This window comes from Lycorma delicatula, chromosome 1 (assembly GCF_047948215.1).
Source record: "Lycorma delicatula isolate Av1 chromosome 1, ASM4794821v1, whole genome shotgun sequence".
Classification (NCBI taxonomy): Eukaryota; Metazoa; Arthropoda; class Insecta; order Hemiptera; family Fulgoridae; genus Lycorma; species Lycorma delicatula.
Genome location: NC_134455.1, coordinates 271,633,169 through 271,658,005, shown reverse-complemented (window position 1 = coordinate 271,658,005; position 24,837 = coordinate 271,633,169). Strand labels below are relative to the sequence as shown.

Sequence of the window (24,837 nt, the reverse complement as noted above, 5' to 3'; positions counted from 1 at the left end):
TTTATTGAAGAACTATAAAAAGAATCTGTTAAGTGTTTAAAAAATTTTAAAACATTCTGCAGATATAGATAGATTCTTTTCAGCAATCATCTGTAGAAATGTAGTTTTTACAAATCATAGTAGCTTTTTTTTTTAATATAATATGAATCTATACACACACACACACACACACACACACACATACACACACACACAATCCTGTATCAATATTTAATTGAAACTGAGATTATAGCTTTACAACCTTTTTAAAAATATTACAATAAGCATAACAAAGTTTTTTTTTATATATAATTTCTCTTTACAAATCATTCTACATATACTTATCATCCATTTTGTGTTTTTTTTAATGCTAAGTGTTGTTTATGTACACACATACATATTAAAAAAAAAAGAAGAAAATAGAACAAGAAAGGTGAGATCACAATCTGTATAATAAATTAACATGAACACATTGTTTTCAATTAAACAAAAAGAATATAAATTAACAGCATGTAATATGAAATTTTTAAATTATGCTGATTAAACTATGCCGAGTAACTAAATTTATATTAAATACTGTATGTATAAATTTATGTTGTACCTTCATACACCACAAATAAATATGTATAATATAAATATATAATATTCATTGATCAAATTAAATGATCTTCCATTATCCTTAACAAGGCATATATACATTTACAAAACAACCTCATTAACTTTAAAAAATTAAACTATAAAATTAAACTGTTAAATTATATCTAATCCAAATATGAGTAATGAAATAATTCTTATAAAAGATTGTCATTGCCTATCCTAGATTTAGAATAATTAATAACAAGTCTATGAGGGTTTTTGTTTGCTAGATATTACACAATTTCATCTCAAATAAGGCTTCTGATGGTCAAATCTACTTTGGTGTTTAGCCATTTATCAACTCTACATCCTCTTTAAATATATATGTATATACTTTTCCTTTTTTTAAACGTAAAATTCTCTACACATAACAATTATTCCCAGGTATTTGTAAGACGATTATTATCATTCATAAAGTTGCTCTGTCATCCAAGGGAACCACTCGGACTTTGCTGCAACAATTTAATTTTAATTAATATTGTAAAAAACCAAATATTAACATGCTAATATAAACAACAAAGTGGGAGAATAATAATAATGATGGTTTGAACATTAATTTTATTTTACTAACATTTTTTTAATAAAAGATAGAAAGATACATCAGATTTATCAAACATGAAAAAATTAATATAATGGAAACTAGATTTCTGAAGAGAAAAAACTGTATGAGCTTCGTTAAAAAATGAGACAGACGCTATTAAAATTCTGTACACAATGGCAACTAAAAAAGCAAATTACCTTTGTAAAATTGTCAAAAGATTAAGTTAGAGCAAAAGATACTGGACATAATAGTATATCAGGATATACTATTATGAAGTCTGTTTAAAAAATATTGGAAAAGAGGTTGCAAAAAAAAACCAAAACAGCTTAATTAGTGTCTTTCAATTCTAGTCTTTTTTGAAGTCGCCGGCTTGCGACTGACATACTTAACCCAGCAGCCTTTTTGTTGCTGGAAACATCTTTTATAGCACCCTCTTTTCAAATTGAACAGCTACCTACTAGAAGTGCCAGTACTAATTTATCAACATGTCCTCCTGGCTATTCAAAACCTTCTTAACAGCACCTTGAGGAACTATAAATCACAAAAGAACTGGGTCTGATATATAAGGAACCAAGTGAATCTGAGGAATTCCAGGTTTGTTTTTATTAAGATATACTGGATTAAATATGATGAGAGGGCAAATGAGTTATCGTGATGTAACTGCCACTTACATGCTTTCCAGAGATCTGGTCTCTTGCAATAAACTTTATCATTAAGATAATATGCAGAACCCCTAGATATTACCGTTTGCTGACAGTTGGGTCTTCTGGTGCATAACTCCATAATAATTGAAAAAACAGTCAGAGCATCACTTTTATCTTGCTCTTTATTTGTTTTACTTTCTTTAGCCTTGTGGAAGATAATAAATTTGACCTTTGGGTAATACAGATTGGTCCTGGGTATGATGGAGACTTCCAGTATAACAACTGAGCTTTGCATTTTGGATTGTATTCATTCATCCAAGATTCATCACTTGTTATCAGGGTTAAGAAAGCTAGGTTCACCATTGATGCAGTTCCTGACCTGTGAAATGTCCGCCTCTTTCTGTTCAAAGTAAATGGAGCTTCAGCATAAATTTCATGGGCACTTTATGCACATCCACATTATGTAAGAAACTATCATTGCTAATCCCAATATCATTTGTAATTTCTTGGGATGGTCAGGTAATAATTTTCCATTAAAAAACTGCACATGTTAATAACATTTGGATGTTGGCTCATTGGTGGCCTACCAGTATGCTCGTCACTCTCAGCTGATGTTTAGCCACTTTAAAAACAGTTATATCACTATTTAACCTTTGAAACCTCCACAAAATTGTTACTGAAAACATGCTTAATCTTATGAACCATTTTGCTTTGTGCAGAGCTTAATTCAATAACACTGTTCAATGCATTCCAGTGTTATACAAATTCAATAACTGCTGCACTCTGATTTTAAAAACCTGCACACAAAAGTATGGTTGCTTTTTTTTTAAAAAAAAAAAACTTTGTACGTAGTAAGTCAGGTAGAGAGTCTAGAACAAATAATATACAGTAAAATGCATGCAAGAATAAACATGGACAAAAATAAAATTGTTTTTGTTGAAACAAAATGTAGATTATAACCTGAGAATCATTAGTGAAAGTCTGCCATACTGGGTCAAATTATGAAAACCGTTAATGAAATTTTAAGAAAAAGCTACTAAAGGACAGAAATAACAAAACAAATTGCTAAAATACAGTACACAAAAATATGAAGCAAATAAATTCAGATATCTTTTTTAACAGTACATATGCAATATACAATATGAACTGCAAAAAAGGAAATGTGAGGAAAACCACTAATAGATGAAAAAAAAAATAATAAACAATAGGACTACGTGTCAGAGAAATCAATCAGAAAATGTGTTCCTGCACTAGAAATACATTAATCACAGTTTCAAATAAAATTTTGTACTGTGAGCAAAATTTTGAGTCTCTAATTTTTTTTATAGGGACATTGCACCTGATGATGACAGTCTATAAGAATTACAATTTTGTTAGCACACAGTGCAAGTGAAACATATCAGTAAGCAAAATTTACAGGGCCCACTGATCTCAATTTCATTATTATAACTTATAGAAAAATAATTTATTTATAATTTTTTAATTAAACAGCTGCCTGTTGATATTGGAGCGTTGAACAGGAGAATGCTTTCAACTGTTCTTAAAAATGTACTTCTGGTTCATAAGTTAAATGCTAAATCTATGATTCTTGCCATTAACTATCACTAATTAATATATATATATAAAACTACTGTCTAAAATTTTTTTCATCACCAGATCTCCTCTTGAAAGAATATCTTTGCTGTTTTGCATGTTATAATGACCATATTCCTAAATAAATTTGCAAAACTGGAAGGAAATATGTTGACATGGTAGGATAAGTCAATTCAACTGTTTAAAATAACGTTTTTAACACATTAGTCAAAATCTCCAATTGCACTGGTACAGTATGTTAGCTCATGTTGGGTATTCTATTGCTCTGGACACAATATTTTTTTTAATGGTTAATTATGAAATCATTTGCAAGAACCTTTGGCACTGATTTAGCTTATGGGTAATGTAAAATAACGTATATTATGCAAAACCTTTTCCCCAAGTTCAGAATAAATGTATACAACTAATAAACAAAATAAGGTTATGTGACAGTCTTAATAAAAATATGACCTGTCACATTGCAGTTAACATAGTAGCACAATTTTATCTTCATGAAATCTAAAACACATCTGATTTGACAGTACCAACACAAGATCAATAAATTGAACAGTATCACTAAAACAGAAGGAATTTAGTGATGTATTTATACTCTATGTATTTCATTCAAATTGCAAAACAAAGCATCATTTTGTATTCTATATTATGATGTTATCACAACACTAATTTCTGCAAATAACACCAACTAAATTGTTAAAATTTAGATATTTCCTGTCTTTTGGCACTCAAGTGATTGGGACTTGGTTAAAGTTATAATGATAAATGATGATATTAAGTGGAAAAAAATAATATGGATACTTCAGCATGATCAATGAGGAATTTCATGCAATGTTTCCTCATTTTCCAATACTTATGCAAATGTTTTCAGGTAGCTGCCAATATTTGCATATGATGAAAAGGTAATTTGAAAATACTGTTGTTGATGTGACTGTCCACGTTAGATAGCCCTAAAATTAGTTGCACTTTAGAAAAAAAACAAATTGTTGCGGATACAATAATAAAAAGCCCACAAACGTCAAGAAGAAAGGCTTCCACTACACTGGGAATACAAAGAAAAGTTTATGAGATTCTAAAGGAATTAAAATTTAAGTATTATTGGCCAAGATTACTTCACACACATAAAGAAGATAATTTTAATAGAAGGGTGAAATTTTGTAAGGAATATATTATTATCGTTTGCGAATCCAATCCTCATTTTTCTACTCAGTAATATGGTCTTATAAAGCATGGTTCAAATTGAATAGCTAGTAAACTGTCATAAGTGTGTTTACTCTAGTACTCGGAGTTCATGTTTGATATGGAATCACAAAAAGAAAAGTTGTGACCTTAATTCTTTGACAGAAGTTAACAAGTGAGATGTTACTTCTGAGTTGTTAAACAACTAATTCTGTGTTTGACACTGGGCATGTACAAGTTCCGCAGCAAGATCTTCTCATTATGCTCAAGTAAGAGAATGCCTCAATCAAACTGCTTCTGAATATAGGATTTCCAGGGATAACTGAATGGCTCTGACGTTCACATGATTTACTGCCTCATATGATTTTTGTTCTGGGGTATTTATAAAGATGTTGTACTGAAGAGCTGTTCTAGCTAGGCACTTTTTCCTCTACTTACAGCCATATATCTATTCCCCTCCGCATGGGCCTTGCTATAACTGCTCAACTATACATTCTTTAAATTCATGTAACCAAAACCATATTACGTTGTCAAATGTAAACTCGGTGATTAAATGTTATCAAAAATGCAGAAAAGACTTAATTTGAAACTGATGTAAACAAAGTGTAATATTGTAATGAAGAGGCATGTACATCTTGAGCTTAAAAGAAGTTTATGATGTGTAGGAGATGAAGTGTTATATAAAACCACTTACTTTATGTTCTTCAGCCCTGTGGTACTGATAATATAGCCTAGCAAAATGTGTTTTATTTTTATAATTAAGAAACATTAAACATAATATCGCTATTAAATAATCTGATGTGGACACTACATGACTTCCTTGTATGCCTATTAGATTACATATAGTTTTTATATATTTATATTTTTTTTATTATTTTTGAATTATTATTTAGTGTAAAAAATTTTTTACAATAAGTTTAATAATTATTAATAAATCAATATATTTAAATTAAAAAAGGTTAAAAAAAGGAACTGAAGTTATATTCAAACCATTGTGCCTTCTCCATGTAAGATCCAAATATTTCATTAATTAAAATTTTATTGGGCTACAACTCTGGAACCAATGAAAGTAAGTGCCACTTATGATATATCATTGAAAAGCTCTTAATGAGGGCTTATTACTGAAGAAAACGTCCAAAATCCACATTTTTTTGGATTTTGAGCTTTTTGGACACTTTTGGTCCAGTCAATAGCAATCAAAAGTGGAAGTGCACAACTAGATGTTACAACAGTCCTAAATCCAAAATTTCAACATTCTATGGGTAATCATTTTTGAGTACATTTACATATGTACATACAGATGTCATGCCAAAATTAGTCAAAATGAATATTTCTGTTGAAATCTGAAAATCAAAATTTTTCATGATCACAATATTTCCTTGTATTTCGTACAAGGAAGTAAAAACGATAAATATCAGTTTCTTAGATGTATGTCAAAAAATTAAAATTTAACTGTAAATGTAATATTACACCAGGAAATTACAATGAGCAATTATGAAATGAATTAATTACAAAAAAATGAAACATTATACACCACAGACAAATTACAATACATTCCTTTTAATAATGACCTTTAATCTGATTAATCATTTGATGAAGAAATAACTCCTTCATGACACATCCTGATTCTACCTCAGTAGATTCAACATCATTCAAGTTAATTAATCTGCCAACAATAATACTGACACAATTATCAGAGTGCCAATTTTTTTCCTTCTCAAATAAGTACTTATACAATAATCCCACTTTTTTTGCTGTAACATTAGTCCATATACTTTCTCTCAATATTTTTACATCTTTCAATTAAAATTTTTTATTCTTATGAGCTATGTACCCCTTTTATCTAATCCCAGATTAATACTACAGGCTTAGATAATATGCTTTCGGCATACAGTAATACAGAAGTAATCTTACTTTTGTGCAGTCTTCTTTTCAACTATGTCAATGATGGTGGTTAGAATAATGAATAATTTTTAATTAAAAATTTAAAAAAATAATATTCATGTTATTATTTTAATGAAGATATCTTATGGCTCCTGCCATTGAGAACACTAAAGTCATAATTATATAATACCATGGATTATAAATTCAATGAAAATTTAAGCAAATGCAGAATTTGAACATTCGGTTTAAGTATGCTACCATGTAAAAATTATTACTTGTAACATTGAACACGTATAATAATATTTTTATAATACATACCACTGGATGTAAAACAAAACTATTAAAAACATCACAGAGTTCTTGCATTCTATACTCTTCTAAGCAAACAAATCCTTCCAAACCAGGGGCTTGCTTGCGAGCGCAGTCCATACAATGAACTACATGTCTTTTCTCTTGCTCTCTTATAAACAAAATATTGAATACTTCAACCTATTAAAATCAAATAGAATATAAATAAATATATTACTCAAAATAAAATATTTTTAAAATCAATATTTTTATTAGATTAGGAAAATGAAGATTTTATTATCTAAATTAGACAACTGAAGCAGGTTCAGTGTTGGTAACAGAATCCTTTTTAAACAATAAAAGTACTTCACAGAAATAAGTTGTATTCACTGTAGATAATGTTCTTTGAGTGAAAGTGCTGGCAGGTAGTTGAAGAATACATCTCTCACCACATTACTGTTCCAATAAATTAGGTAAAAAAAAATTCAATTTATTTCATATCCTGGAATAATTTTTACAATCTTTAAATGTAATAACTGCAAAATCATTAAAAATTCAATTAAGATCTGATGGTCATTTTATTAACTGAAGTGAAGGATTATTCGTTTTAGAATTTAGGTGATCTACTGAAATTTATATTTTCTGATAAATAGCGAAAAAACCAACATTTTTGTAATAGGCTCACTGCATCATACATACTGAATTGTTACTAGCATAAAATCATTTCTCAAAAAGTCTTATAACATTTTATTCTAGAATAGTTTTTCAATTGTCTATATTGTTATTCTATTATCTAAAACTTACTACTAATATCTATCATTTGAACAGTTATAACATTAACCACCCATAAACAAAAAATTGTAATTTTTTCAATTCAATCCACATTTTATCAAGATAATGGAAATACCTTAAAAAGAAAAATATATATATATTGTAAGGATCTAAATTACACTAAATTAAAATTTTTTACAAACATAAAATTTTTAATGGATTTGTTAAAAAAAAAAAGAATTTACTAATTTTAGGATTTGCGAAACAATGTACTAAGACTATGCTGCTTGATAAGTTTATATCCTAAGATAACATAAAATCAGTTACAGTAACTCAACAAATCAAAAAATGTTACTATCAGCAATGAATAATCATACTTTATTTATTTGTTATAAAACAAACTATATATATATATATAAAATAAATAAAAAAATAATAAATTCATAAAAAGAACATATAAAACATACTCTTTTGCTTAGTGGATATTTGACTCAGAACACCCATTATTAAACTACTTGAAACTCGTAGAACCCTTAATATTTATCTACTTGAACTTTGATATCTGCATATCAGAATTTCACAAATCATCTTATTAATACATATACTAATACATAATTGGCCAATCCGAAATTAATTCTAGTTATAATTTCGAACATAATTTATCATTATAACAAGTACATTTTTCATAGTTCTTTATTAAATATCTGACGGATTAGTAATATTGTAAAGGATCCACTGAAGTATTTTTGCAAAGAGGCCTTTAATAATAGTTTCTCATGCCTGTATTCAGAATAAAACATAAATTGCAAACCTCCTGAACAGTTTCTGAACAAAGTCGCTGCACTCAAACTCACACCAATGAATCCGAACACAAACTGCATCTTTCGATGGTATTCCAGTCTAATCCCCACCACCATTCCAGAGAATTACTATGTGAGTGTGTGTACACACACTGACATAATGCTTTCTGTGGGAAAAGTTTGTTCCCATTGCGAGCATGATGTCATAATATGATAAAAATTTTTTTTCGCAGGAATGTGCGATAAGAAATGAATCATGTTGTGATTATCCACAATCAGTCTTCTCTGAATAACTCCATTTAACCTTGCATTTTAAAATTGTCCGTCAACACAATACAAAATTTATAAAATAGAAAGTATAAAATACAAATAACCAACTTAATTAGGCCCTATGAGCCTATTTTAGTCAAAATTTATAATGGTTACAATATATCATGGAGAAAATTTTATAATGATAAGTGGGAGTGGTTAAAATAATAAATAACAATGTCTAATACCATATCCAGTGAAATTAATTTTTAGTGATAGCAGTTTTAATAATTTCTATTTGCAGAAACATTTCTTCCTAATCAGCTCAAACCCCATAAAGTCTAAATTTAATGTCTGAAACGATACAAATATAAATACACAGAAATTAAAATTTTTAACTCCATAGTGAAAAACCTTACTTTTCAAAGATTCCTTGACTGCATCCAATTTTTCTGTTTCCAGAAATGAAAAACAAGAACTAAAGTGGTAAAGCAACAAATTACACTTTTATGTGGATATCAAATGTTTAATGTTTGGCTATTGCAAACAATAATAATTTAACATAGAACCAAAGTGATTCAGCCAAAGTATATACCGACTGTGTAGCAGGGTATGAGTCTGCTGTTTGCATTTCATGTTTACTTCTATTATGTCAATTAATTGTAATTAGCAGAAGTACACACAGTATAGCTAACTTTATTTCTGGAATCAGTATATTCAGATCAATAATGTAATTTTTCCATCTTTATATATATAAATATATATAAAGATTTTATATATATTTATATATAAAAATCTTTATTATATAAAGATTTATATATAATCTTTATATATAAAGATATACATATTTATGTATATCTTTATCTTTTTTATATATAAACTCTTTATATAATAAAGAGTTTATTTTATGAAAATAAAAAATAAATATCAGGCATATACAATGTTCACATAAATATATGATTTTATTCATATACATAAATATATTTGTGTGTAGACATATAAATATACTATGTGTACACATATTTTATCTGTATATACTCGTGTGTGTGTGTGTATATATATATATATATATATATATATATATATATATATATATATATATATATATATATATATCACTTCTGTACTAATAAATATATAATGTAAATCAACTTCATCATTTTAAAAATTGAATTTTTTCAATTTTTCAGCTGCAACATCTCTGTTGCAGGACCAGAAAAAGCCTGAAAATTGCACACATAAAATGGTTCTGTGGTATCAAATTTCAATATAAATTTCAACTTTGAGAATCAACTCCAAGTAAGTGTAAAAAAAATTGTGAATTCGAGAAAAAAATGATGCTTGATTTTCATTTACCGGATAAGTGGACATAAATATTCTATTATTTCTAGGGCATTTTAAACTAAGAATGAGGCATTTTAATTTCATAAAATTAAATGAAGTGCCTTATTATAAATAAGCATGTAGACTGCCCAGTATATAATTCTGAATTATTTTAGATACAAAGTTTTTCTTTATCATAACAATGTTATCCTGAAGTCAGGCCCTATATTGGCTAAATATTAAATTTTTTTTATAAAAGATAAAATATATTTATATACACATGAGGTCTGTAAATAAAGTAACGAGACTGGTTCAGAAAAACATTTTATTTATAATGCAATTATACATGGACTCTATCACCTTTGAAATAGTTCCCTTGGGAAGCATGCAATGCTTCAAATGGTTTTTCCACTCTTCTTAGCAGTGTTGGAACTCAGAAACCAGTATAGTATATCTTTCAGATGGTAGGTTACTTTTTGTTTTTGTTTTCTACTCTTCCAAAATGGTGTCCTTTGGGTTGTTTTTTTTTAAAGTCGGGAAAAAGTTGTAGGGACTCAAATTCAGGTGAATAAAGGTGGTTGAGGAACTACAGGAACGTTTTTCTCTGCCAAAAATTCATTAATTGAGAGTGGAGTGTGACAAGGTGCATTGTCAAGATGCGGCATTCAGTTGTATTTGATGGCTGGTCTCACATGGGCAATTCTTTTCCGCAGTCGTTCAAGAATTTCTAGGTAAACATGTCCTGTAGGAAAAAACTCCTTATTAACAATGCCATTACTATCAAAGAAACAAATTAGCATGGCTTTGATTTTTGATTTGCTCATTTTTGCTTTTTTGGGACATGTGAGTTTGAATGTGCCACTCCTTGCTCTGGCGTTTTGTTTCTGGGTTGTACTCAAACATCCAAGATTCATCACCAGTAATAACATTTTTCAGAAAATCAGGATCAGTTTCAATTCTCTCTAGACGATTGCAGCACACTTCCACCCTCTTGTTTTTCTGTCAACAGAGAGTTTTTTTGGGTCCAGTTTTGCACAAACATTTTTCATGTCCAAGTTGTCAGTCAAAATTTGATGGAATGTAGTATGGTTCAAATTCAACTGTTCTGCAATCATTCTGACAGTTAATCGCTGGTTGTACTGTATCAAATCTCTGATTCGCTCAACATTGTCGTCACTTTTTGACATTAATGGTCTTCCAGAGCATGGATAGTCTGCAACTGATTCCTGGCCATCTGAAAATGCTTTAAACCATCTAAAAACTTGGGCTCGTGACAGAGCATCATCTCCATAGGTCCTTTTCAATCTTGAAAAGGTTTCAGTAGCATTCTCACAGAGTTTAACACAAAACTTGATTGCAAAATGTTGCTCGTAATTAGCATTACTCATTTTTGTAATGCACAACAAAAACTCGTTTCACAAAAAGTTTGTTTACGTCTCATGTGGCAATAATAGACTAAAAATATTAATACCAAATATAAATCAGCTGCTCATATAACTATATGTTTAATAGTAACTTTACAGTGTTGCCACTTTGGCTGCCAAAATAAACTAGTCTCATTACTTTATTTACAGATTTCACACACACATACATACACACACCTTATACTGTTAAAAGGGATTTGTTAGTTAATGGTGCTAATGAGTCACAATTCTCTGTGGATAGGTTTAGGATTAAAAAAGCTCATTCAAGCATCTTTCAGCACTCCATGTTGTCATTCCCTCCACCTTTTATCAAAATTGAGTATCAGTGTTCTACAGGTGTTTTTACTAAAGAAGCTTGCGATAAAACTGTGTATGGAGTTTTTCCTGTAGCCATTAATAAGGTAAAGATTACAGTGAAGAAAAAAAGTGTTGTTTTCTTTAAGAATGAACTCTGAGGTCACTTCAATTTGTGAATATCATGAAATAGAACACTTGAAAAAATTTCATCATCTCTATAGCCAGTCTTACTCAGATCTTAAAAAAAAAAACAAAAAGCCTATAACAGAAGGCTTATTTCTTAACATATTGAAAATTAACTTTGGTCTAGTTGTCTTGCAGTGGAATAAAAAATGCAAAATACAGAATATTTGGTGTATACATTGATCAGACGCCTAGATGAGTATATCATAAACCAATTAGTTAAAGGAACTCAACACCTATTGTTATCAACATATTTTAGGGATTTTTTAGGGATCCTCTGATCTTCATTGTATTTTAAGCAATTGTTCAATAGTTAGAATTGAAATATTATGTGGGACTTTATTCTAAGAATATAAGTCTTAATTCTTATTAAAAAGAAGCCTAATTAATGGACACTGTTCTATGAATATAAGCATTCCTGTCATATTACATTAGGAAAATCATTGTACCTAACATGTTACTCAAAATATTTGTTGTACATAAAGAAAGGAATGGTGAAAGTTCAAATAAAGAATTTTATGATTTATCAGAAACCATAAAAAAAGTAGATTCGAGGTTTATCATCAGCTTGTAAAATTAGGAAATTATGTGAAGAAAAAAGATCTGTAGTGGTAAAAACAAAAACTGAAAATTATTGTTTAAACCTGAAATTTCTACCAGTCAGAAAAAATTTGCAAGGTTCAATCAAAAAGGAAATAAATTCCTTCCTTCTACTTCTGATCCATCCACATGATAATCCTCAAAATTTACAAACCAAATAAAATGATCTGATGGAAAAACTAAAATTCATATTTCAAACAAAGAGAATAAAATTAAAAATTATCAGTTTACTTCTGAATTCTTGGAGCCCAGCAAAAATTAGCAATGAATTTAAAGTATCAGAAAGTATGGTTAAAGTAACAAGAAACCTAGTAAAAGAACAGGGTATTTTATTTGAGTTACAAAAACGGAGAGCATCGAATGTAATAAGTGAAGACACAATACAAAAAGTTAGAAATATTTATCAAGGTAATGAAAATTGTTGTTTAACTATTGCATCCATTAGATACAAAATTTCTCTTGAAGTACAGTGCACACATTAAAAATACAAAAAAAGTACAGTGCACATTTGAGATATTGCAGTTGAAAAAACTATGTAGCAAAAATAATGTCATTCAAACGCAAGCTATTTGGGACATTTTATTATTATTATCTACCTTTAACATTTTAACTGAAATGATAATTGTAAAATTACAACAATTTTTTAAAATATTGACTGTAAAACTTGAAGATATTGAAGGCCCTAGATTATTTCACTGTTTTATACCACAATCAGAAAGTTTGCTAAAATGTCAGTACACACCATCATCTGATACTGAACTTCATCAAGTTGCAAAATTAATGCCATTGACATTTCAAAATGAAGATACATACAATTGCATGAATTTATGATAAGTGGTAGATTGTGGAAGCGAACAATATAAATGATCGAAACAAAGATGAGCATGTTATAATTTATATCCACCAGGACCAAGAACTTCATTCCAAAAAAATGAGGAGGACCAAGGGTGCCCATCAAAAATAAATTGAAGAAGCCGACTCCCCTGGAATTTACCACTGCGTCTCGGCGCACTTTTAATATCACACCCAAACTTTATGAAAAAAATCTCACAACAGCTGTTAAATCAACATTAATAAAAACTGATTAAAGGTGAGAAGAAATTATATAGTTGTCAGTTTATTAATTGTTAATTCAGTGCTAAAGTAGTTCAGGCAAACAATTTATTACATTTTACCTGATTGCTATTTTAATTCCATTTTTAAAGATTTTGTATTTCATTATGACCTTTAAATTTAACATTATATAATATTACAAGCATATTTACCACACATAATTTAATGCATATCCTGTATTGTTATCAAATAGTTATCTTAGTTTGATACATGTTTAAATAATTGAATTGTTATACAATTTACGCCCACTTATCCCCAATGTGGAAATCAATTTTTGCTCGAATTCAGAATTTTTTATACTTACTATGAGCCAAATCTCAAGGTTGAAATGTATAATGATGTTTGATATCATAAAGACTTTTTATGTGTGCAATTTTCAGATTTTTATCTGAAAATTGCACACATATCACCCTACAGAGATATTGCAGTTGAAAAAATGAAAAAAAAATTAAATTTTTAAAAGAGTAAGCTACCCATCATTGATATTGTATATAAAGTAACTATACTCATATAGAGAAAAGTACAGAAACAATTGAGGCTGAGAAACTGTTCCTTCTTGGAGAAATTAGCCAACAAAAATTGAATTTTGTTCATTCACATTCGATAACTTCGAGCTATAAAGTGTACATGAAGAAAATCATATTAGGTAGGCAAATAGGGGTTTTGACTTGTATGCCAGAAAGTACTAAACAAATGCAGTTTATTTGAAAAGGCTAGGCAAATACAGTGCTGAGAAATTTAGAAAATTGTGGATGCTTGCAAATGAGAAAAGTATAAGGTTTACAATCACAGGTAACTTTTGTCAGCAAATGAAGAGTTCTGTATTAAAGAAATCACTGTTCAACTTACAAAATTAACTGGTTAACATTTACCGATAAGTTATGCAATTCTAACAAGAGAAATTCCCATGATAGATTGAATGTAAGAAGTTAATCACGATTCAAGCATTTACTTGTCTGACTGGTCTTACCCTCATGTAAGTAAACTCAACTGACTAACCTAAACTTTAGTTTAAAAGTAATATAGTTTGTTGTCTTGCAAAGAAATAATACGATATATAATTAATGAAAGTTAACTGATGATCTACTGAAAAGCTTTCTCATTACAATGACTTCTTTAACTTCAAAGTTTGATAGAACTTCAATAAATAAAAAAATACCATATGATTAAAATAATTACAGGTATAAATTAAAAATCTGTAATTATTTAAATTGTTCAGGGTAGGATAGTTAAAAAGTCATAGGAAAAACTAAATAGCAAATATAATTTCATTCAAATGCTAGCTATTTGGGAAATTTTATTACGATCTACCTTCAATGTTATGAATGTGAACGATAAGAAAATTAGTTTCTGAAGCCAAGAAACATACGATTTAAAAAAAATTAATTTACATATTTAAAAACTTCCTGATAATATTTAGTTTTTTCATTTCCATGAAAAATCTAATAACAAAGTTTTGATACTGCTATGACACTAATTTTTTGCATTTAAAATGCATGGAAGAACAAAAATTTACAAATTAATTTTAAACATAATTAAATTCTCCTGCAAGGATACAATTTTTTTGTTTATTAACATTAAAGAACATGAATTATTAAAATTCAAGGACAGGCAATCAGCTTATATCAGAGTTTATTGATGCCATTTTGCAGGGAGGTAGGAGGAGGAGGTCCCCTCTTTAAATCTAAATGACAGCTATCAAACTTGGCTCCAATTTTGAGTAAACCCTATTTAAAAACTGACTTGAAAGTTTTTCAAGTGGTCAAGTAGTTAATTTATATATCTTCAGTCACAGCAATGCAACAGCTGATATTAACAAATGATTACTAGATATTGTTCCAGTCGAATAAATGAGAAGTTCAGGTTTGAGTTTCCATGTTGTTTTTTTAACTTTTTATTTTTTTCTTACATATATACAGCTCAGACAATTTTCTTAAAATTTCAAAGTGGCCTACTAGGGACCATGACAACATCATTTCTTTACTGCTTGTTTTCTTCTTTTCCATATTTTTTTCATTCTCTTGGATGCACCAATTTTTCTTCTGCCCATTTTATTAAATGATACTGTCTTGATATATTAAACAGTATTTAGATTTAACAATATTCACAAAGAATCTGGAAGATAACCCATATAAATTTCATGTTTGCCAGTAATTATTTTATTCGAGTATAAAAATAATTAAAAACTAAATTTTGTTTTATGAAATTTGAAAAAACTAAAATAAACATTTTTTCTCCTGAAAATATTTATATTTAATATTTCTTTTAAATTTTTTTTATAATTATTGTTTTACGGATTACAATGGGAACACTGAAAATTAAAATAAATTTATTTAATTTTTCAAGTTTTATAAAACAAAAAAAATCTGTTTGTCAATTTGTTAATCCTTCATTCCCCATATGACTCCTGTTCCCATGGTCTAATATAACTGTATATTCAAACAAAATAAAAATAAAAAAAAGCGAAATGCATATACATTTTTTCTATATTCTTATAAATATTATTGTTAAAAAAATACTATATAATAAAAAAAATATTGAGTTTGTTTATTTGTAAGAAAAAAGTAATAGTTAAAAAAAGACAATGAGATGAACCAGAAACATCTCAATTATGAGACTGTAATGATTGCCACTTGACTACAGCTACTGTTACCATGGGCAACAAAACATACTAACAAGCTACTTCAACCCTTCAAAAATCTTTATGGAGTTTACTGCAAAATGGAGCCAAGTTGAAACTTGTCATTTTGGTTTTAAAGTAAGGACCCTCTCTCCTACTATCTTGCAAGGGGCATCAATAAACTTCATTGTAAGCTGCACTTTATAGAAGTCAGAAAAATAATATGAAAATGTAGAATAATAAAAGATGAACACAATCCTTTCTCTCGAAGTATGAACCATTCTTTCTGCTTAGCATTAATTAAAAAATTACAGTGTAAAATAAAATGTTAATATAAATATGTCAGTATTGGAAATTAAAATTGGAAAAAAATTATTTGAACAGTTATATGTTAGGCATCAGTGTATGCATACTAACTTGCTTAAGTCAAGTAAGTAATAAAAAATTACTCAGCCATTTACTATATGCACTTTAAGAAGCATGCCAAATGTTAAGATATATGTGGCATGCAGGGTTCTTGTGCAATTAGTTTTTAATTATACAATGGACATAAAAATGACTATATCAGTTTATTTGAAAACTAGTTAAGTTACAGTTACATAAGTTGATCATGCAGTTGCAGCAGATTTGATGAGTTAAAGGCTGAGATATAGGTTTATGTGAAGGGATGTGATATCTGAGAGTGACAAGAGGAACAATACCCAAAGTATATTACAAATGAAAAAACTTGATTAATTGTAGTAAAAATTAATCGTAAGGATATAAACAAAATAATACTATACAAAACCATCAATGTTCTACCCACCTCACATTGTCCACAGTAATGAGAAGCTTCATTCTTGCCACGTCCGTGAAACCGTACTTCAACACCTTTAGATTTAACAAACTCCAATATAAGGGCACAATGCCTTAGTGTCCTCAACAAACAATTCCTGAAATGCAATTTCAATAAATATAACACTGCTAAAACAACAATATTTAATATATATTTTTATTACAATCTTTTTTTTACTGTTTATATTTCTACAACAAAGTACCATGTTTCAAGTGTACTTAAAACTACATAAATTGAGAAATAACAAGTTAAAACAATTATTGTAAATTGTTATAGAACAAGGAATCAAATATAACATATGACTATCACACAAAACTAATAAAATCATATCATCACAACAAGATGTAAAAACTAAATGCCTAATTTTTTTATCTTTTGAATGCACGACAAAAATGTTTTCTTTATATTGATTTTGAGTTTTTAAGTAGTCAGTCATCGATTTAAACAAATTCAGGTGAATACATTAAAGTGACAAAATTAATATGTTGCTAGAATGTGCAAGCTGAAGCCAGCAAATTATAACAATTTTGGTTCTTGACATAAATATTTAATATATTATTTCAATTTTTCATTTATTTTTTTATTTTTCCACATCTCTGCTCCATGTTTCTTGACAAATTCAAAACAGGAATTTCTGTGATATTCACTTTTTTAAAAGTTTTAAATTGCCAGATGGATTTCCTGATCTGAATATAGGTGAGCACAGGAAATGTTCTCAAGGTGGCACCTGGTGTGATGTTATGAAACGTAACAAGCAATATTCTTGAGATATGCAGCAATTCTTTATTACATGAAGTACTACTATCTTGCAAGGGGCATCAATAAACTTCATTGTAAGAAAAATAATAATGTGAAAATGTAGAATAATAAAAGAATGAACACAATCCTTTCTCTCGAAGTATGAACCTTTTGATATCGATGATGTATCCTAGGGTGTGTTTAAGAAGGCTATGAACATTTTCATATATATAGAGAAAAAAAAATTTTTCAAATGTGTTCAATTTAAAAGAGGCCCCAAAAGTCCCAGTTAGTTTAGTCTATAATAATAATATTTATTGGCAAACACTTATAATAAATTAAAGAAGGTGTTGAATATGATGTTCATCCATTTCTAAGCACTTGTCAACATGTTTGACCGTGTTACTGACTATTTGTGTACCCTGTCTACTTCCTGGATTGCACTGGTAATATTTGTCTTTAATTTCTTCAGAGTGTGTGGATTGCACCTACAAAAAATTTCTTTTTAGTAACTCTGCAAAAAGAAATCTGGACTAGTAAGATCAGGAGATCTTGGAAGCAAATCCTTTAGAAATGATTCTTCCACTGAAAAAATCCTGCAGCATCTCCATAGTAGAACAAGCTGTATGACAAGTGGCATTATCCTGTTGCAACCAGCAGTTAAAGTCATCCTTTTGTAGTAAGGCTATGAAGTGTAGAATAATTTCTTGGTGATGGCAACATCCACAATTTTTTAATAAAAATAAGGGTTCTATATTTTGTCGCCTTGAGACTGCACACTATATGCCTATTTTTTGTGGGTGTAAGAGAGATTCAAAGAAAATGTGCAGATTTTCAACATCCCAGGTTCAATAGTTCTGAGAATTAACATACGCACCAATGTGAAACCATACTTTATTTGGGAAAAACACTTGATCTAAAATGCCAATGTTGCCTCTAATGACCTTTCTGAAGCATTGATAGTAATGGACACTTTTAGTGTAATCAGCTCATAACATTTCAGCATTCTCCTAAGTGCAGGGTGGGCTGAATTTAGTGAAATGTTCTTTTCCCAGCTTAGTCAGTGCAAATCTTGTATTTACTGCTTTAATGTCGTGTATGACCTGTGTATTTAAATGACCTGTAATAGGCATATTTTTGGTCTAACACTGAACCTGTTTCATAAAATTTTTTAATTAAATTCTGAGTGAACTTTTCACTGGTGCTTCCTTTCCAAATTTTTCCCTGAACTTTCACCAACACACAATATGAGGTTTTGTTCTTAACATGAATACTAGTTCTTCAACACATTTTAACAAACAACACACGATTATGCAACATTGTTCAAAAGCCAATGCTCGACACACACTGGCAATTTTCAAATGTGTAGGCAATAAACACTCCAGCTTCAACTGCAGTCGTAACATCTTCCACATTATTTTACCCACCCCACACCAAAATAATGTATTTAGTACAAACTACTGAGTGATGGGACCTCTTTTAAGTTGAACAACTGTATATGAGGTCTGTTCAGAAAATAAACCAACTTTATTTTTTAATTTTTATTTTAATATAAAGATAAACTGGGTTTTAGTTTTTTATTTACATTTACAACAATACCTTGTTAATTACAGCATCTATTTTAATGCAAATTATTTTTGAATATTAATACTATTTTTTATTATATTTTCATGATTTTAATAATATTTTATTTTATTTTAATAGTTTTGATATTTTTTAAATTATCATAATTTACTATATGATAACATTAACAAATTATTCCAGTTGAAATTGTGTCACATTATTTAATTTTAATCAGGAAGAAATGACAACTGAGTTTTTAATTTAGAGTGACTCACTTCTAGAATTTTAGCCATAACTTTGTTATTTATGAACAGATTTGAAAAAATAGGTGCCATTTTCTTTGTCATAAATGGCTTAATATTATTTGTGATAACATAATATTAAAATACACCAGCAGTTGCAAAGATATTATTACCAATTAAGGACAATTTACATGGCCCAATTACATGGGCGCCATTTTGAAATGAATTGAAAGATCAGATTGATTATTTTAACACAAGTAAACCTCAAGGTAATCTAGCAGTATAAGAAATTTAAACTCTATATGATTAACCATTCCTGAGAAATAAATTTTTATGTTAAAAACACAAAATGGTGGATAGCCGATAAATAAACTAAGCATTTCTGAACAAAAAATGATATAAAGTTTTTCTTTATTTCAATGTGGGGGACCACCATTTCCTGAATTTTTGAAAGTTTTTATCAACACTAAACACTACATATATTGCCTATACTGTACATATAGGCATATATTGTTACCACATATATGCCTAATTTAATATTGGCAGATGAACACAGTAGCAACTCAGATGTGAGCTGATGCATAGTATACATACATGCTGATGCAAGCATCACTATCGTCGCACAGTTCCGTATCATAGCGGCGCTGCAGCCCCACCACTCTCAGGCTCTAATAAAAGAGCGTGCACAAGAGTGAATTTTCAATACATCATCGACCACCACCTGGAGAAAACCAAGAAGAAAAAGAAGAACATGGAAGAAGGCAGAAGTTCCCTGGCCAACCCGCCAAGGGAGCTGCTGGACATGGACACTACCTTTTCTACCTTTAGCTTCTACCTTCTCTACCTTTTCGCTCTAGCTCAACAGGCTTCAATCACCCTGGCTGGCGGACTCAGTGAAGTGGCCGGCCCAGCATGGGATTGCTTGGGGACAACTGCCTTGGCTATGCCGGTAAAGGATGACCAACACTGACCGGCTCTGAGGGCCATCACTGCCACGCTGTAGTGGGGACCCAACTACCGCTGAGGGAAAGCCCAGTCTGACTTCAATGGATGAGCTGCAACTCCCCGACTTTGCCGGAGACCAGCTTCCAGACCCAACAGCTCTTCTCAGAGCTAACACAAAAAATGGCCCTTTTCAGGGCCATCACAAGGTTATCAATTACAAACCGTCAAAGCCATTCGCCGACAACACCCCTTCTCAGGACTATCATAAGGTTAGTAAGTGCCACGTGCTGTCAAAGTCATTCGGTGACAATATATATATATATATATATATATATATATATATATATATATATATATATAATGAAATAATATTATTATGGATCTGCCTTATTAAATCTTAATATTATTATCCTTGTAATATTATCATCTGGGGTGTAAAGATAGTTCGCCTACACATGGTGCACCCTGGGTAACGCTAAATGAGCTAGCAGGTACTGGCAGTCAGACAAACCAAGAAGATAGATTCTCCTGATCACGCAGACATAAACCTACAGTGTTACGATGCAGGCCATGTCGCTAGATATACCCAACAGTCCTTTTCAGGACTTGCCAACAAGAAATCTTGGACCTTTGGTCCAAATTTGCCACATAAATATGGAAAGCATAAGTTATTCTAAGAGCGAGTATTTATCGAAACTCCTGAGGAATGACAATATTGATCTGGTTGCAATCCAGGAAATGCATTGTAACAATGAGGAACAATTGCAGAGGAGGCAAAATACCTGGATATGAATTACTTGGTGCCACATACCATGATGTGTACGGCGTTGCTAACGTTAAGCGCGATATAGAAAATCCCACTCTCACCTCCACCTCCAGGGACAATGGAATTCATAATGTTATAGTTAAAATCGGAAGTATAACAGTGTCCAATGTCTATAAACCACCAGCTGTATCATGGCCAACATCAGAAATCCAAATACAACCACATCCTGCGGTCTACTTGGGTGATTTTAATAGCCACCATGAGCAATAGAAATATAAGCATTGTGATGCGAACAGTGAGGCTCTGGTGAGATAGGCTGAGGATGAGAATCTTAGGCTTGTCTTTGATGCTAGACCGATTTACTTTTAAATCAGCGGCTTGGAGGCGGGAGTATAACCCGGATCTATGCTTCACCTCAACTGACAGCAAAGATCGGCCGCTGCTAGTCACCCGAAAAGTTCTCTGCGACTTTCCCCCACAGCCAGCACCGTCCAGTTATTATAGAGGCAGATAGCCGAATTTCTCTCGTGACCTCTGTACCCCGCCCTAGATGGAACTTCAAAAAGGCTAATTGAGAAAATTTTTCTAGGGATCTGGATAAATGCCTATGCTGGATACCACCAATCAGCAAAAACTATAGCAGATTTATTGGAACAGTAACAGGTACCGCTAAGAAGTGTATCCCTAGAGGGTTTCGCAGAGAATATATCCCAGGGTGGTCCCAAAATAGCGAAGTTCTCAACCGTAGCTTCCTCAAGACAGGCGATCAAGAGGTGGCAGACGAGCTTCTCCATAGCCTTGATGCTGCAAGACAACAGAAATGGTCGGAAACGGAGGGAAGCCTGAACTTTCAGGCCTCGAGTCATCATGCATGGACTCTGCTAAGAAAATTAGGAAGCGGATCTCCTATTCAGACACCAAAAGCAGGCGTCTCCCCAAACACCGTGGCAACATCCAGAGCACCAAGAGACAGGGCGCACACAGTTGAGATAAAACATGAACTAAGGGGACTTGAGGAAGAAGCCAGGAGAGACTGAGTATGTTCGCCCTTTTACACTTGAAGAGATTGAGTCGGTGCTCAAAGATATTGCTCCAGGGAAAGCACTGGGGTTAGATGGTATCAATCTGGAATTTTTATTAAACTGCGGAAAATACGCAAAACTTTAGCTGGCCAGATTCTTCACTGACATAGTGCAGACCGGTAGCATGCCTAGAGAATTCAAGCGATCGAAGGTAGTAGCCATTTTGAAACTGGGGAAACCAACAAACTTAACTAAGAGCTACAGGACTATAGCATTGCTATCAGTGACATAAATTACTACAAAGGCTTACCTACAATAGGATCTGTCAGAGGATATATGATATATCAATTGAACAAGCAGGCTTTAGGCTTAAACAAAGTTGCATCGACCAGGTTCTATTGCTCACAACGTACATTGAAGCGAGGTTCCAAAGAAATCTTAAAACCTCTGCTGTGTTCGTTGATTTATCAGCTGCTTACGACACTGTATGGAGAGAAGGCATGATTTGTAAGGTCCTCCATGTAATCCCATGCAAACTAACAGCTCAGCTCCTTAATAACATGTTGAACAACAGAATGTTCTAAGTTATCATGGGATCCGATATAAGCTCACTGAGGAAACTCAAGAATGGCCCGCTACAAGGGTCGGTATTTGCGCCTCTCCTTTTCAGCCTCTATGTTGCGGACATGCCAGAGACCAGATCTAAAAAGCACAGCTACGCTGATGACTGGGTGCTAGCAATAAAATGTAGATCATTTGAAGAGTCAGAGGAGGTCCTGATGGCTGACCTGGAGAAACTGGGGAGGTACTACCGGAGATGGCGCCTCCAACCGAATGCTAGTAAAACAGAGGTTTTACTATGCTTCCATCTGAGTAACAAGTTTGCTAACAGGGAGCTTAAAATTCTATTTGAGGATACGTGGCTCTTTCACAATAAGACACTGAAATACCTAGGCGTGATACTTGATAGAACACTTTCATTTAAGGAGCACCTAATGAAAACTGTAGAGAATGTGAGATCGAAATAGCATCATACATAAGCTCTGTAGAACGATGTGGGGAACATCGGCTTCTACTTTGCGCACATCGACTCTGAGCCTGGTCTTCTCGGCTGCTAAATATTGTGCACCAGTGTGGCTTAACAGCCCTTATGTTCATAGAATTAATGCTCAACTTAATGACACTATGAAAATGATTGCTGGGGTTATCAGGTCTAGTCTCGTGGAATGGCTCCCAGTATTGAGCCACATACCACCCCCGAGCCTGCGCTGTATGAACGTTCTTGTAAGAGAGTACAAGAAGTTTATGGACAATCGAGACCTGCCAATACATGGGGACATTGAGGATGCCAATCTTGGTCGCCTTCGGTCTACAAAGCCACCTATCATATACCGTCTTATAAAATACATAGATATTCTGGCATATTCATCTTTTCTACAAAAAACATATGTGAAGTAGTCAGACTGAACTTATCAGCAATCAGTACATCATACAAAATTTCACCAATATCCATTTAGATACTCGAAAACTATCATTGGAAAAAATAAAGAATCAAGATGTTACAGAAACTTTGGTTTGTTTAGTTAATAAATAAAATTTTTTTTTAATATTTACTATATAGCTAACACCTACAACCTAATTTAAATATTACTAGAATTAACCACTTACTTAATAAGTTCAAATAATTTGGGATCTGAAACTTTTATATTTCTAGCTAAATTCCATGAAAGATGAACCATTGGAACAATAGATTTGAAGCTCTGAAGCTTATTCCACTCATATCTCTCTATAGCTAGCTGATACTGTCGTGCAGTAAGCGGTCCAACATTCCATGCTATGTTGTTACACCACCCAACTGCTTGCACCCAATGAACACACCCTAAAAAAAATAAATAAATAAGATACTACTAATAAAATAAATTCAATAATGTAAATAATGTGATATAGCTGATGCATTCAAAATCTGATTCATTTTCAAAGTTCTTAAAAATAGAGCTATAAAAACGATAAATCTTTAATACAAAAATATGCTAAATATTATTTGGGTTCTGACCAATGCAGATATTATAAATGTATGATAAGTGTTGTAAAAACAATTGTTGTAAGGTACCCAAGATAAAACACCAATTGATCCTGAAAAAAAATGTATAGCCATTTTCTAGAATAAGATGAATTTTAGATTAGGCTTAAGAGAAAATGGTTTTCTGATCATCTTTAGAGACCAAATTATACTATAAATAAAATATCTATACACATAAAAAAACTACTACATACTGTTAACTGGATTATTCTATAATACAATATAACTTAAGTCAGCAGGTAATATGGGAAGGAAGCAGATAAATTAATATTTATTTTTTTAATGTCTGCCTGACTGAACAAGAAATTATTTTATTTTGGGAAGGTAGATCTGGAGTCTATCATAATTAAAGAACTTGACCTGGAAGTTTTTGTATTAATTTATCTCCCATATACAGAGTGCATCACGAAGTTCTCCCGGGAGTTCATAACCTATTCTACTCATGAAAATAATGGATAAAGTTCATATAAACTTGTCCTAAAATGCTTTGTTTGCAAGTTTGGCTAGTGGAAGATTTTGCTTAGATTT

At 31.0% G+C, this 24,837-nt stretch overlaps 1 protein-coding gene across 2 annotated transcripts in view; it reads right to left on the bottom strand.

Annotated features, from left to right (window-relative positions):
* Positions 1–766: 766 nt before the first annotated feature.
* Positions 767–24,837, bottom strand: part of Utx (Utx histone demethylase) — a 291,681-nt gene continuing 267,610 nt past the window's right edge. For both annotated transcript variants that reach the window (XM_075377656.1, XM_075377661.1), the window contains 4 exons: positions 23,898–24,108; positions 16,924–17,050; positions 6,769–6,939; positions 767–1,067 (listed from right to left, as the gene is read on the bottom strand). In XM_075377656.1, the coding sequence (XP_075233771.1) occupies positions 1,041–1,067; positions 6,769–6,939; positions 16,924–17,050; positions 23,898–24,108 (536 nt within the window). In that variant the 3' untranslated portion in view covers positions 767–1,040. The remainder of the gene's footprint in view (positions 1,068–6,768; positions 6,940–16,923; positions 17,051–23,897; positions 24,109–24,837) is intronic.